The sequence below is a fragment of the Oreochromis aureus genome, linkage group 15, assembly GCF_013358895.1.
Source record: "Oreochromis aureus strain Israel breed Guangdong linkage group 15, ZZ_aureus, whole genome shotgun sequence".
In the NCBI taxonomy this organism is placed as follows: Eukaryota; Metazoa; Chordata; class Actinopteri; order Cichliformes; family Cichlidae; genus Oreochromis; species Oreochromis aureus.
In genome coordinates this window covers 28,012,366-28,029,375 of record NC_052956.1, presented here as the reverse complement: position 1 = coordinate 28,029,375, position 17,010 = coordinate 28,012,366, and the positions used below count along the sequence as shown (strand labels likewise).

The window sequence follows — 17,010 nt, the reverse complement described above, 5'->3', positions numbered from 1 at the left end:
AATTGTTGATGATGCAATTTATCTGCCATTATATTTACAAAAATAAAATATAATAATAACAACACAATAACATTTCTATTTGTTAGAGAAATTTACTATTTATTCAAGTTTTTATGGTATCTAATATTTTGATACCTAATTTCCATGATCTAAATATTTATTTATTTTATTTTATATTTTGTTGGTTTGTCAATTGAAAGTGTGTAGATCTTGCATTATTGTGGTGTTATATTATGATTATACATTCAAAGACATAAAATGGTCTTAAAATGACAATGACATAACTTGTCGCAATTGTTTATTGGTCAATATACCGACCAACAAAAAGTTGTTATCGTAACAGGCCTTCAAAACAGACGGTTTTATGATTGATAAATTCAAAAAATAAATACATTTAATTTCTCTGAGATTCTCTAATATTCAGTTACAGTTCACAGCACAGCTACCTGTACATGCAGTATTATACTGTAAATATAAATCTCTGCATTTAGCATCCCACTAGAAGAGTCACAGTTACTGCCTCTTTTTTTTTTTTTTTTTACAAATACCTGTACTATTACTAACACATTTACTGTTTTACTTTTAGCCTGTGGATACAAATGCAGATTTCCTTAATGTAAGTTGTGCATTTTAATTACATCATGTTATTTTTATTATTATTTATTTATTTTATTTTACATTCAAATATTTCAAGCTTCTTGGTTAAAGAAGCTTGATTGCTAGTAGGTAAAGAATAGTTCACCTATAATTGATATTCCCAATTAATTTCTCACCCTTTGTTTGTTTGCCTTTTTTGACTATAACAAAACATTTTTGCAGGATATATATGGTGAATTTATATGCATAGATACAGTCGTAGTGCTTGACACATGCACAGAGCAGTAGATGTACTAAAAGGAAATAATTACAATCATGATGTTGATTGCTGATGTCAGTATATATATTTTAGAGGAATGTTTTGTTTTCACCCAAATGAACTATATTGCTTCGGAAGAGATTTATTACCCTACCTGACTCTTATATATTGTTCTGTTTTTGTTTGTTTGTTTGATTTTGTTATTTTCAGGTTCAATGGTGCGTGTTCTTCTAATGGCTGCCTTGCCACTGGAGGTTTTGATCCACAGCAATTTAAAAGGTAAACAGCTTTGAAAGTCAGTTCAAATGGTTAGCTAATAGTATTCTAAAAAGCCTACAACTCTGTCACCAGTTTCTTTACCAAAAGTACCCATAAAAGTATATCGCATATCATTGTAGTTCAAATGTTTAGTTGTACAAATATCAGATTTTGGAAATCTAAAACTAGTCAAACACTCAAATGTTCATGCTTTTATAGGAGGACAGAGCAAAACGGACATCGGCGCGAGAGCGAAGAACTGCCCTTCATAAGGACACTATGACAGCCATATATAGTAAGTGAAGACTTTCTGTGTATCTAAAATTGCATACAGCACAAGTAACTTACTTTGCAACCATTAAAATAGGTTGTAAAGTAAGTTACCAATACAAATAGATGATGATGCATTGTAGTGGTTGGTCTCAGACAAAGAAGGTCAACAGATTTATGAATGCTGGAGGGTAAGGAGAGACAACCAAAAGGGGTGTTAGCATTACTGTAATGTGAACTGGATAGACTTTCCATCTAGGAAAAAAAAGAGGTAAAATTATGCGTAAAATATATCTGTATTAATATCTGTATCTATATAAACAGAAATATCTGTTTGCTAAATGAAGCCAGCTAACATAAATCATATTTTTATTTTAACTCTGATAAAAGTAATAGAACTGTGACTTTTGTTTGTTACAGTGGCGGTAAGGAAGAGGTTTCCCAATGTGTCCAGAAGGGCTTTGAGGATTGCAGTGAAAGCTGGGGGAACTGAGACTGCCGGAAAAGGAAAAGAAATTACATTTTAAGTATGTTGACTTATGTTCATACAATCACACACACACTTACACACACACACACATATATATACACACATATATATGTATGTGTGTGTGTGTTTTAGAATGTTTAAGTATGTAATGAGAATAAAATTATAAAATGAATATTCCTTGCTTGATTGATATGCTATATGTATGTTTTAAACATCAAATAAAGATTTCTTTCAGCTGTTACATGTGAATGTGTTTTCTTAGAAATATATGAAGGGTTAAATTTATATATTTTTGAATGATTTTAAATAAGTTTAAATTGTATTTTGAAATATATTTTATAAATATATTTCAATATATAAATATATTTATATTTTATAAATATATTTCAAAATATTAAAAAAACAGCCAAAAAATATATGTGTTAAAACACATTTCAAAATATATTATAAATATATTTTTAAATATATTTTAAAATGTATTTTAGCACATATATTTTTTGGCCATTTTTTGTATATTTTGAAATATATTTCAAAATGTATTTTAAAATATAATTTTTTTACTGTATGGGATCTGAACAGCTAAGTATACTGACTGAGGGTGGAGAATAACAGCTTCTTAGAACCAATTTCAACTAGCAAAGGCAATTAACTTTCGGAGTTCTAAATGATTATAGGTGGTAACCCTAACCCCAACTGTTCCCTATACAATTCTATATTATGAAATAGAGCATAATGGACGTCTTTGGAAAAAAATGTGAATTGTTTTTAGTCAGTTAGCATGATTATTTTCCTGTTCCTAATTGGAACCACTTGAAGAAACAATGTATTAAAATCTAAATTTAAATATTTGGATTGCCTGGGGTTAGAGTTAAGGAAGTCCCTTGGGGGTCACTGATGGCAACTTTGGGGTAGTAGGGTTACCAAGGAGGTTTATCCTAGATCCCTTGTTAGTTTATATCTACCTAGATGCAATTTTTTAATGGGGAAACAGACAGCAACAAGAAGCACTCATAAAGGCACCTCACTCAGGCAGTTTTAAAGGAATACTATTGTGTTTTGATTATATTCATTTTGTTTTCTTAGATTCAAAATGTGACATAATATTTGGACGCAAACTATAGTCTAATATTTAGAATCCCCCATATACCAATATAATTTCCTAAATGGCAGCAGAATTTTAATCATAGTTTTTAAGATAGCACATTTTATGAAAATGTGACCTTATTTGACCTTAAAGAAAAGGTCAGCAGTTTAAAGTAATGTCCATCCATCTATCTATTCTCTCCCGCTTAACCTTATCAGGGTCGTGGGAGGGCCGGAGCCTATCCCAGCTACCACAGGGCGAAAGGCATGGTACACCCTGGACAGATCACCAGTCCATCGCAGGGCTAACACGGACAACCATTCCACATTTATCATTCCCTATTAGTCTATACGTTGTCAATACAAACACTGGCAATAAGTTTGAAAATTCCTCTATATAGTATTATCACTTTGACCTTCAGATCAACCTGTTGACCTTGAAGGAGAGGTCAAAAGTGAAATCATATTTTAATTCTTCACACAATACTTTCTATATGTTCACAGTACACACCAAACTTGTAAGAATCACAGTTTCTAAATTATAAGGCTTTATGTCGATTCTATAAAAAAATCATTAAGTTGACCTTGAAGATCTTGGTGGATATAAACCAAAATTTAATGAATGATTAAAATACTACACTCCACACTCCTATAAAGTGTTATCATAATTCATTGTGTTCATAGACAGAAAACATGACATGCATACACAAACGCAAATCCTACAGAAAACATGACTCCCTTGGCCGGCATAACTCAAGGTGGGTGTGTATTTGTCCTCAGTCATTGCGCAGATGTAGCGGTTTGCAGTACCTGCAATATTTTCTAATGTCTAGTCTCGGTGCTCTATTTAAAAGAGAAGTGTGTAATATTGTAGATTTTTGATTCTGAGTACTAGTGTGACACTCAGGTCACTAAAGCATTGCCGTCTTCTTTTGTCTCAATTAAGGCAAATCATGAAAATCAGGTCATAATCTTATTTTTTGTAGAACCAAAAGAAGTCAGGCAAGCTTACACTCATGACCTTCCTGTCTCTAGCACTGTCTGTTTCGTTCGGGCCATTTTCTGGTCACAATTACTGATTTGTACTGTGATCATCTTTAATAATTTGTTCTGACAACAATGATCAACTTTTGCACTGAGACAGCGGCTTCAACACATCTATACACCCTCTGAACACTTTCATGTACTCACCTTTTACCTTTATGTTTAATGTGGTACAGCCTGTGCTGCCTGCCAACCACTACGGCAGTTAGTCAGGAATCAGAGAGTGATAAAGAGAGGGCAACAGATGAGAAGCTGTAGCTCAGAATGAAAGGATGAAGAGGCGAGTGGTGTTGTATCTCAAGCCTCTCCCAGGCTCCAGGTACAATCCTTAATGGATTGTAAGAGGGCAGTTTGTCACCAGCTGTCCAGCAGGCTATTTTCTGCTGAGAAAGGGAGGCGGAAGGGTAAAAAATAACAGTCCTATTGTCCCACAGTCTGACCATTGGTCTCCTATAATGAAGGTCTCGGCTGCATTTGCCCTCTCCTCCTCTGGCCCATACCAAAAAGCTACCGAGTCATTACACTAAATTACTGCTCTAAAACTTCTGGGGCACACACTTCCAAAACACATCCATCACATACTGAGAGAGCATGCCAGCCACTCCCGCCCACCGTGGATTCTCCCAATCAGGATGACTGTTAAACGTACTGGCTTGTCACGCAAGTGGAGATGACAGAGGAGCCAATATCACAAGGAGGAGGTCTCAGAATAGAAAAGTGACCCAAACTCAATAAAAACGGATGAGCGGAATGAAACTGAGGATGAACACTGGGGAACCCAGGGACAATCTTCACATCCAAATAAATATCTAGGTGATAAACACCACTTTGCTTTTTTGCAAGCAACAGGTAAATTTCTCCAAGTTTAACTTCTACAGTATCTGCTTGGCTAATTGCAACTGGTTGCCCATGCTCTTTTACTTAGATGTGAGCTCAACCCTGTTCAAATGATAAAGGTGAAAATATTCCTGGAGGGTTCTGCAAATCTTTGATGTGGTCAAAAAAATTCCTGTAAGTGCTTATTGTTGGGTGGCATCTTAGGGCTTTACGAACAAAACCAAAAACACAAAAACACTTGAGATAGGTACACGCAGTAAAATGTTATGATGTGGGAATGCTGGACTGCATCTGCCGGGGATGCAATAAGGAGACACGAATAACACTTTTGGATTGGCTACTTTCAGACCTCCTGCCCCCAAATACACATGTATTTCATCACCCTGAGACATGTTTTCCTCTAAAAAAAAAGCAGTTTCTCTGAAATTGCGAAAGTTTTCCTGAACAATTATTTGGTTTCAAACCAAGCCAGTCGCATTTGATTCCATCCACTCATTTTTTTTTTCAGTTATCCAGTTCACAGTCAGTAGGATGCTGTAACCCAGTGTTTCCTAACCACTGTGTCACGGCACACCTGATGGAAGATTATTTGGTTCCACCTGATTAGTACTCTAAGCTATCGACGTGAGTAACGAGCAGAACAATTACATTCTCTTCCACTAGAGGGCAGTACAACTACCTGCCCTAATTAAATGGGTTGCCAACTGGCAGTAAAACAGAGGTAGATGAAGAAGAAATTACATAATAGTCATGCTGTGAGACTACGGAGCACGAAATAGCAATAGATAAATATCCGAAAAGAACAAGCAGACAGTGTGATTCGCATCCTGGAGAAAATTCCGACCCAGATGAAGGCCCTAGCATGAGTAGTGGTGAGAAGAAAGCAAAAAAGGTATACTGGGGACAAACCGCACCAACCTATGCTCGGTGCGCAGGGAAAAATTATCCATATGCTTTTTGGGACATTTTTGTTTGGTGGTATGCCGTGTGATTTTTCAAATGTGAAAATGTGTGCTCCAAAAGTTTGGGAAACACTGCTATAACCTATTCCAGCACTTATCAAGGTGAGATGCAGGGTACATTGTATATGTTTTTTCTTATATTTGTACCTATATTTCCAATCCTATACTGTATAATTAGGACAAAACATTACCATCTTTATTCCACTCTCTCATTTGTTTGACTGTGAATAGTGAGGACGGTTGGGAGTTGAAAGCCACGTTTAAAGATACAAGTCAATAAGCAGGTGTGTTTAAAGGTAGGGGGTAATCGATTTTTAATGTTCTAAATATAGCATCAAAGAGCCATAAGATTGTTGATCTATTAAAAATGCACAGAGGGAAAAAAAAAGTCCAATTTCTTCACATCAAAGATGAGCAAGTGATAGGATTGATTTTCTCTTATGTTATTTTTGGAATGGTACTCAAACATGGGTGTTTCTGACAAATAATCACTTCGGACATTTTTAGAAACATTAAAGCACTTTCTTCAATTTATGAATCCCAAAAGATCATTTTCACTTCACCAGATTAACAATACAGCACAACACCAACAAAAACACACACTCGCTGTGATGTTTTATTAAAGATTACGTCACAAACCTTTCTGAAAGAGTCAACGTGAAGAAAAATTCAAAGGATTTCTTCTTGCAAGCAGTGTCTGCATCACTCAGACTGGTTATAATGATACACAGTCACTTCATTAAATCTTTTGAGAATCTAATAACAACCCAACACAGTCGTCTTCTTAGGAAAACATGCTGACATCAGGTAAGTGGTGATCAATCTAGGGTTAGGGTTTTACAGAATTTTTACCTGGTGTAACACTGAAATGACAATGGCTTCCAACCCTGGATGAGACTTTTTTTTTTTTTTTTTACTCAACTGTATTTATTTTCATGCAAACACAACATAAAAGAAATGGTCAGATGCAGACATTCATGCACACAGATGCAAGGAGCTCACTCACATAGTGAAGTGCCTTCTTTCATTAGCTTCAACAAATACAGGCTGTCAAACACATAGACATATAAAATATACATGTTACGTGTTAATAGACCTCTCTGCATTGAATCATATCTCTTATTAACCTCTGTCTCCCTTCCACAGCATGTCTTTCATCCTGTTTTCCTTCTCTCACCCCAACCGGTCACAGCAGATGGCCGCCCCTCCCTGAGCCTGGTTCTGCCGGAGGTTTCTTCCTGTTAAAAGGGAGTTCACATTCCTCATCACATTTTGCTGCACACTGGTAAATCAATAGATGAAACTATCTTTTATGCACAACTCTGAACTCTAACACGTTAGCATGAGCAGCATCCGATCTGTTTGAAGAGCATGCAGGTTTATAAAAGGATATTCCACATGCACATATCACTTCCATGTCACAGCTGACATGCTTATGTATCTGTGCCACCTCGTATCTCTCTCCCCTGCTTCCCTGATTTTCTTGACCAGGTGCATTCATGGGAACGGTGAGTAATGAATGCTAAATACACAAGTGTTGTTTGTGTGTTTCTAGGTCCTTTCTGTTCCAACCGAATTTTAACTTACAACAAATGTCTCTGAAAACATCTCAAGCTGTTTTGCATAGTGACAGAATTAACAAAATTCAACATGTTTGTTGAATAAGTATTAAAGATAAATCCGAGGAAAAGACAAGGAATACACACAACTCCAAGTAGAAATGTCTTTTCCCCAAAGCAAGATCCAATTATGCTAGAAACGTATAAAGAAATATATTATATAGACTCCAAATGGCTCGCTCTCCCAGAAACAGTATATTTTTCCATTAAGTCATATCATCATGGAGGAGTATTAATTGATGTGCAGAAGTGGCTTATGACTCCTTTGTGCAGGCTTTAATAACGACCCTAAAGCTGTCATGCTACCACCATCCCAGAGGTACTCTTGGCAATACCATCCACAGATCGATCATCAGTCATCCAGCCCTACTTATAGAAACAGGCAGGAATTCCTAGAGGGCTTTTCACCATCAGCAGAGACGGCCATGGCGCGTGACTGGCTGCGAATGTTAAGTGTCACTATCCATCTTGCCCTCACAGCATAAGAAAATATCAGTCCATAAAAGCATCAAGGTCCAGAAAGAGAAAGCTCCAACCACCTTGTAAATCATGCAGTGGCGCTGACAGGAACATCCCTGCCTGGATTGATGTGGCAGACACAGAGCATGGTTAAGAACTTTTCATGAAAACAGTTTTTAATAACCAGTATTTCACCCACTCAAGGGCTCTAGACGAGCTTGCAAAAGCAGATCACCAGTTTGGCAACCAGGTAACTTTCAGGGAAACGCCCATTCAGGTAAACGCATTATATCCATTATTATATACATATTCTGAGAAGAAGCAGATGGACCTATTGGCAGATTGAAAGACCACAGGCTGCATATGACAAGACAATTCCCCATAGGCTAAGCCAGAATATACTGATATTCCTTACATGGGGCCTTATAGGTCAGAAACTAGAATTTCTTTATTGTCAGTTTAAGATCACAAAATAAGAACCTCACCAGCAAACTTTAAAATTATAATCTGATGGATTTGTGGACACTTTTTAAAACTTCTTTATCAAGTTAAAATAATGTAACTAGCAAGGTAATCCTAATATTATACCCATAAAAGAAACTGGACATAGATACCAGGTAGTGAAGCCATGGGAGTGAAAAGGAGACCTTACATTTAGAATGTTAAACAAGCAAGTGGTTCTTTTGTAGGCACAACTACATAAACCATGGCTGTCCAAGAAGGTAAGAGGAATTGTATTACAACCGTCAAAAAAAGCTGTGCTTGTAGCGTCCAGATTTCCTGTGGCCAGCAGGGGAAGACTACTCTGATTGTATAAAAGTTGAGGGAAAACATGACCCTTCAGCTTCCTTGCTCTATGACCTTAGTAAACACTTTCCTGTTGGGATTATGAGATCAGTTGCTACTTTAAAGTCAGAATGAAAAGAACAGGATGTTAAATTTGTAAATTTTGTACAAATTAGAGTAAAAAAAGTAGGTAAAGCATGGTAGACTTTATAGTATTAGTCCATAGCTTTTGAGCACATGAATTATCCCTCAGTTTCTAAGTCAAAAACTTCAGTCAAGACAGCAACGGTGAAAACAGCCGGCAAGCAGCCAACCTTGTTCTGTTGAAGGTAATCACACCAGCCCATTAGCACTGAAGCTCACCAATCAATACTTTCTGTTTAATTCAGGCAACAATCTTTAATTGCTGAATTTTAAAGAGTCATCTCAGCTGTTTGGAGTGTAAAAACTAAATCTACACGAGCTTCAGGAAATCTGGACGCTACCAGCACAGCTTTTGTGCTGATGTTAATGCCAGAAGAGGTTTGAAAGTCTATAATTACTGAGTCACACCTTGTAATTCCTAAACTGGAACTGTATCGTTATATTATTTTAAATGCTAACACTATTAACTGGTTATGTTGTTTGAGCAGTAGCAGAGGTAGCACCACTCACCCTACAGACAATTAAAAGCATAACTATTAAAAAAAAACTACACGGTTGTAATCCTCTTACCTTCTTGGACAGCCATGGCTTATGTTGTTGTGCCTACAAAAGAACCACTTGCTTGTTTAACATTCTAAATGTAAGGTCTCCTTTCACTCCCACTACTTTCTATTCCATTCTATGATGCTTCTTATGCTGATTGAACTTACCCAGGAACTGTTAAACAAGTAGATCCCACATAAACACTGTGTCCATAAGAGGAAAAACAAAGATCTCACATCTGAAGTTAGTACCGACTCCAACCTCACAGTTGGTCTCCATAGTATACAGAGTAAGACTTCATTGCTATCTGGATTTTAGTATTAGAGTAGAGTTTAGTAGTTTAAGTGGTCTCGCTGGTTTTGAGATTTGTCGGTTGACCTAAAAGAAACACTTTCTTCCAACATACTTCCATTATGACTCATACAAGGCTGATGAATACAGACTGGCGTTGTGGAGCTTCATCATGCACCAGTGGAACAAACAATAGCAGCCCGTTGTGTTAACTAAATAAAACGCAGGTCTGGATGGTCAATATACTGAATTAATATAAACCTGTCAGCAAGAGAAAGGAAAAAAGTTCCAGCACTACCTCTGCAACGTCCCAGCATGTATGTTTCATGAGTGCTGTTCTGCTTTCTTTTCTCTCCTCCTGCCTGTTTTTACACATCTAACAGCCATCACATATCCAGAGAGAGAAGAAAGTGACAAGCTCAACTCAGCAGTAATTGGCCAGCTCGCATATGACATGGCAGATAGGCACAAGGGAGACAAGAGGAGAGGGTGCTCCATATTAAACAAAGGTCCAAAGACATGTGACGGTACCTGCCCTGTGCAAATCTGCTTCCGCTACATGATTCAAAGGCCACAAATGACATTAGTTAGACTTTTGAGAGAGAATAATGGATTAGTTTTACTACAGTGTGAGGGGAGGCTTTGATGAAGCAGATAAAGAGAAACCATGACACAGCTTTACACTTAACAAGCCAATGCAACTTTAGAGAGGAGCGACATCTCTTTTGTATTATTTGGATTGGATGGGACTTTGTGACACTATTTCAAAAATCATTTACTTTGTTCTCTGCTACATTTATGTGAAATTCAGCTGTTGTCTTTATAGTCTTGCGTTATAATCATTGGGCCTTTTGTGCTAATTTATACCATGTTATTTTACCAGTGTTACAGTATTACATTTCCAAAGAAAGTGCTGCCCTTGTTACACGCGTCTTGTACTATCAATTATGTGCCCTTAAATTCCTTTATGTAGTTTTTCGTTTGCCTCAACCATCATTCTCTCAAACCTTAGCGTTTTCTGGCCCTGATAAGTTTCCAAATTGCATTACTATGTGTAACTGCTACGTTTCACAATGAAGAGTGGTGCCTCATCATGCATAGCACTCTGCCTTTATAGTAGGTCAGAGATCAATTTCCATCCCATCAGACAGATGAAAAGAATTTTGGCTTTTACTCAAGAATGGCTTTCATCTGGCCACTCTACCAGCACAAAGAGATGTAGAAATAGAAGTTTTAGTCATTTGCAGACAATTAGAGAGTTTTCTGGGAGCTCTATTACCACATGGACCACACACTGTTTCTCTGTAGATGCATGTGTAACCACAAAACATATGTGTAAATCCTGTATGTAAATCACATAGATTTCTGGTTCTTCAAATATTTTTGACTGTAATAAGGGGATATCTCATTTTGATTTCAGTTGGACCCTCATATTAAGCCCCTAATGTGCCTAGGGGGCACAGTTAAACAACTCAGATTGGTACCTCCCAGTAGTCGCTTAGAAACTCAATAGCATAATGGTAAGCCCTATTTTTTCCAATTTTTGTTGTGTTTTAACCAAATGCTGAAGTATTTTCAGAAACTATAAATGCTTATTTTTCATATGAAGTTTCCCTCATGCATTTTGAAAGCTTTTCTATTTGGGCACATCACATAACCAAAAATCCAATAGAAATGAGTAGATGGATAAGTTAAAATTTAATGATGATTCAAGAAAAAGGTTTTCTTCTTTTGATATCTTAATGAGTTTATAGTGCCATATCACCCCATTAGAGCTCTTCGCTCTTGCACTACAAGCTTACTTGTTGTTCCTAGAATATTTAAAAGTATTATGGGACTCCAGGCCCCTCTTCTGTGAAACCAGCTTCCAGTTTGGACACTATCTCTACTAGATTAGGCTTAAAACTTTCCTTTTTGCTAAAGCATATAGTTTGCTCGGGTGACCCTGAATCATCCCTTAGTTATGCTGCAATAGGTGTAGACTGCTGGGGGATTCCCATAATGCATTAAGTATTTCTTCTTCAATCACCTTTCTCACTCACTATGTGTTAATAGATCTCTCTGCATTGAATGATACTTTTTATTAATCTTTGTCTTCCATCGCTCACCTCAACCGGTCGCGGCAGATGGCTGTCCCTCCCTGAACCTGGTGGAGGTTTTTCCTTCCCACTGTCGCCAAAGTGCTTACTCACAGGGGTTATATTATTGTTGGGTTTTTCTCTGTATGTATTATTGTAGGGTCTACCTTACAATATAAGATACTGTTGTTTTGATTTGACGCTGTATAAATAAAATTGAATTGAACTGAAATATGTCCACAGGGGGCACTACACTGGCATGACAGATTTGGTATTAGTTTCTATTCTCAGTGTCTGTCCTGATGTGGCACTGATATAGTGATAAGGGGGTGCCTCAGTCAGAACCTCCCTAAAGGAGGGCGGACATCTGCTACCTCTGAGGTCCTGTTACATGAAATTACAGACTTCATCAAGTCCTCTCCTTCTTCTGTCTCCACCTCCTGCCTCTTCTTCTTCATCTTCCCCTCTCCTCTACCTCCCTCCTAATATTCAGTCTCTGTCCTACCTTTCTGCAGAGTAAAAGAGGAAAACCAAAGAGAAAAAAAGAATGTGATTTATTGGAAAGAAAAAAGGGAGCTTTTTCTTTCCAATAAATCACATTGTTTTTTACCTCTTTGATTTTTTTTTAGCTTCTTTCACACCCTTCATCTCCTCTCCTCTCCTCTCCTCTCCTTCTACTCTGTCTCTAGGTCATAAGGAGGGAGCTGAGCCAGCTCTTGTTCCTGAGTCTTACTTAAACTTATGTTAGCTGGCATGCAGCCAAGCTGTACCAAAGCTCTGGGGATCTGGTGGCCTTAGTAATACACAGAGAAGAAAGATATACTGTAGAGTAAATAGACAAGGTATATTTAAAGAACGAAAGGGAGACAGATAAGGAAAGAGGGGATATGATGGAGGAAAATGTGGAAAATGTGCATTTAATGTATGTTTGAATGTGACGCATGTTATTAAGCTTGTAATCTTGAAGACTACCTTAAAATTAGTTCTTAGTCAGTTCTTATTTTGCCAGTCTTCACACATCTAGACCACCTCCCACCTTTACAAACCAATAAGAATCTTTCTTCTTTGCCGCATCATCCAAAACTGGATAACCAATTTGGCATCAAGAATACCTATAAATGCACATCTCACTGCTAGCATGTTGCTGATTCAGCAGTTTTTCTACTGGCAAACATTGTTGAGTTATTGTAATCACACTACATTTTTCAGTAACACAGCAACCCATTACTGAACTAAATTCATTAATAACTTTACAGTTACATTTATATCATTAATCATGTTACATGGTAAATGGTAAATGGCCTGCATTTGTATAGCGCTTTACTCAGTCCCTAAGGACCCCAAAGCGCTTTACACTACATTCAGTCATTCACCCATTCACACACACATTCACACACTGGCAATGGCAAGCTACATTGTAGCCACAGCTGCCCTGGGGCGCACTGACAGAGGCGAGGCTGCCGGACACTGGCGCCACCAGGCCCTACATAATACAAAGTTTCTTTAGTTATCTGCACGCCAATGCAAAGCTAGCCAAAAATCCAGAGTGATGATAAAGCTAAGTGTACACCCAACAGCCAGCAGCCAGACTCTGAACTTCAATAAGTAACAGACTGATTAGAAGTCAGGCTGCAGCCTCTAATTCTACCTGTTCATATTTCTAAAGTAGAGTCAGTGTGGCAATCACTTTGAAGTCTCTTTGTGCTGGTTTTCATCTTTGCTTGGTGTTGTCGACTTTTTATGTAAGTTTGAAAACAAAGATCATATGTGTGTCTTCATAAGGATAGGGATTTGTGTTGGTGTGTGGGACTGTAGCTTAAGGTTTATATTGATGACTGGTCATTAAGAAACAATGTGATTCAGGTCACTTTTTGAAGTAATATTTATGTTAATTTACAATGTTCAGTACCTGCATTTTAGGTGTTAATGTCAAGGATTAAAATACTGACATTGTATTGTACTGCTTTCCATTTTTCTAATAAATTTGAAAGGATTGAAAAGGGGGAAAAATCTTATGACACTTATTACATATTTTGTAATTCTGTAAAAACAAACAAACAAGCCTGCTGGAGGGGAAAACTCTCCACTACATCATGTAACTTGTGATACCATGAAATACTGACTAAATGTTTTTAGCCTTTTTGAAAATATTACATCTTAGATTCACATTGCATCAACATTTTACCGCATTGGCATCCTATACTATAGTTTGTTATTTGAAAGATGTATATGGCCTTAGCTAACAGCATGCTAGTATGTTAGCAAACTGTTTTATTTTTGTAGTTTTATTGTAAAAAAAGGAAATATGTTTTTGATTTTCAGTTAGAATTTTTTTTTTTTGTCTCATTGCTAAGACTCTGGAACACAATTTGTAAAATAAAGACATAATCCCATAGGATAGAGTCATCACCAAGGATGACCTCATGGGGATAACTTATTGGTAGTGAGTCTCATCACACAAAAGCTTTAAGGCGTTAATTAGTCTTGTGCTAGCAGATAAGGAGGCACCTTTACAGTATTTCAGTGGACTTGTTTTGCCCTCTGGTTTGGGTGGGACTTCAGTGTGATCTCTACAGAGAAAAGAGTAAATGTCTTTTTTTTTTTTTTACTGTATACAGTGGTATGTATACATTTGCAAACAATAACATCATTCACACACTTAAAAATAACCCCACAACATCACTGCAGCAGAAACTCATTAATTTTGATGACTTGGTCATTCATGATTCAGCCAAAAAAGTTTTAAAAAACACAAAAACGAGTTCCTGCAGTGAATCGAGACTATCAAATGACTGAAATGTGCCACGAGTTAAACATAACTTTGAATTCAAATTTAGATTTAAATGATTTTGGACGTGACTTCATGGTAAATTCTGGTTTGGATTTTGATAGAGTTCATCCTGAAATTCTGTTCAGTAAGGATAGGATTGCCTTGAGAAAGGTTGTGGTAATAAAGCTCAGACAAACACACACATATCATGCTTATTAATTTGCATCAGTGTTGCCCATCACAATTTGCAAACCACAATCAACTCACTATCAGTGTGAACCCAAGATAAGCATTTTTACCCAACAACTGTATACACACACACACACACACACACACACACACACACACACACACACACACACACACACACATTTGCCACTCACCCATTGCAAAGAATGGTATCCCCAGTAGTGTAGAGTTGAACTTCCCATCTGATATGAAGAAGATCCCTGCAGCTGTCACATTGGCAATGCAGATGGTCAGCACACCCAGGAGTCCCAGGAAAGGTTTCCCCCTTAGGCAGTCCCGCATAGAGCTGGAGATGGTGGCAGCCAGGAGCACCAGCACCAGACTGACCAACACCTCACCCTTGGCCAGCAGGCCTGTCTGGTGGAAGTCCCGCCACAGACTGAAGGATGTGAGTGACTGGATGTGGAGCTGGTCTGGTGCATGGGGGACCTCGGCTGTGGACAGTTGACTGGCCAGGGCACAGAACTCATTCTCCCAGCGCTCTGCAATAGCATCCTGCACCACGGGTCCGTGATTTCGGAGGTAGTATGTGATTTGGACAGCACGAGCAAACTTGACCTGCTGGTCACGGCTGTTGGGTGAGAAGGACACGCCGCCCAGCTGGTGCCCGATAAAGGCCACACGGCCATCCTGCACAGAATTCAGAAGTATTAGATATTAGCTGCGATTAAAGTAGCATTCCATGGAAGGCACAGGAGTCCAGTAACTTCAAAGCAAATGTCCTGCTTCTCACTATACGTTCTTGACACCAGCTTTCATTTTTGTTCTGTTTCCTTTACTTTTCAATATGAATCCACCTCACAGCAGCGGACAGGACTGATGCTGCTCTGTACTAATTTTTTAATTAATCAGATTGTACAGCACACACAAGACGTCACAGTGACAAGAGCTTGGAGATAATGCAATGGTCCAAGAAGAATTGCACAGGAGGAATTCAATAAGCCTCCTGGAACAATAAAAGTGAGTAAGCATTAGTCTATCACACGGAAGTCAGATTATAATAGAAACAGGTTGGTTGTTGTTACACAACCATTCATGATTAAGTTGAAAGTATTAGCAGAACTACTGATGTATAAGGTGCTAAAAGATACAGCAGAGCAGCCCAGCAAAGGAAAGGGATGACCAAATGATGCTATATGCTATAAGGGTCTGATGCAAACAGAAACATGAAAAATATGCATCAATCTCCTGGCTTCACCCAGGTAAAACTGTTCCAAATGAGAAATAAAAAGATGTGTCACTAGGTAATGGGGTTTCCACAAGTACCTTAAACCTGTTCCTGTTATATTAGCGATTACTGACATAGTCTACATCAAAAAAAAAAAGTTATAATGCCAGTGGTGCATTATAACTTTTTTTCTTTTCAGGAATGGTTGCTGAAGGCATCCTGAGGTAGGTTAAAGTTATCACATCAGTGAAGATGTCAAGCAAACTAAAAAAGACATTAAAAGCAATTCTGAGAGAAAAAGGCAATGATAACAAGAGATTAAGATTAATTATTTTATTTATTTAATTATTCAAAAGTGGAAAACATTTAATACAGCTATTAATCTTCTCAGAAGAGGGTGTTCGGCATTTTCACCCCAAGGTAAGATTGTGCAATGATCAAAGAAAAAGCACAAAAAATAAATAAAATAAAGGAAATGAATCAAAAGTTACTTTTCAGATGTTAAACTTCACTGTTAACCTCCTAAGACCCAAACGCTTTCCTGGCATGCCTTTTTAATTTCTCTTTGCTATTTGGGCTGATTGGGACCTGATGAATGTAAAAACAAAGAATTACGTGAATTTTTTTTTTTTTTTTTACTTGATTTTATTTCTGAGAAAAAAGAGAGCCACATAAGAGGACTGTTACATCCCCCAGGAGGATGTCTCTTCTCCCTACTAACTCTTTGTTTTGTCTAGGCTCCACCTCCTCTGCCCTGATTGGATGCTGCTCAGAGCCCAGCTAATTGTTAATCAGCAGAGCACTACTTAAGGCCTGTGGAGCTGTGTTTCTGTGCCCTCTGGCCATTTTGGTTGCCATACCTGTGCAGGCTTGCATGCCGCTGCGACTTGTATGTGCATTTTGTTTTCATGTTCAGACTGCTTGTAGGGGAGAGCTGCCTTTTGTTTTGACATCCTGTTTTCTCCTGTTTATATGTTGTTAGGTAGGTTATGGTTATAGGTTGTATATTTTGTTTTCTTTGGAGTTAGGTAAGTTTATTTTATTTTTACATCAGGGATGTTTTTGTTTGTTATGTTGGCCTTGACTCTCCCTGAAGTTATACC

General features: G+C 37.6%; 1 protein-coding gene across 1 annotated transcript in view; it reads right to left on the bottom strand.

Annotated features, from left to right (window-relative positions):
• Positions 1-17,010, bottom strand: part of ptchd4 (patched domain containing 4) — a 59,319-nt gene that overhangs the window by 12,772 nt on the left and 29,537 nt on the right. The window contains exon 2 of the mRNA XM_031746186.1: positions 14,874-15,369. Within this exon, the coding sequence (XP_031602046.1) occupies positions 14,874-15,369 (496 nt within the window). The remainder of the gene's footprint in view (positions 1-14,873; positions 15,370-17,010) is intronic.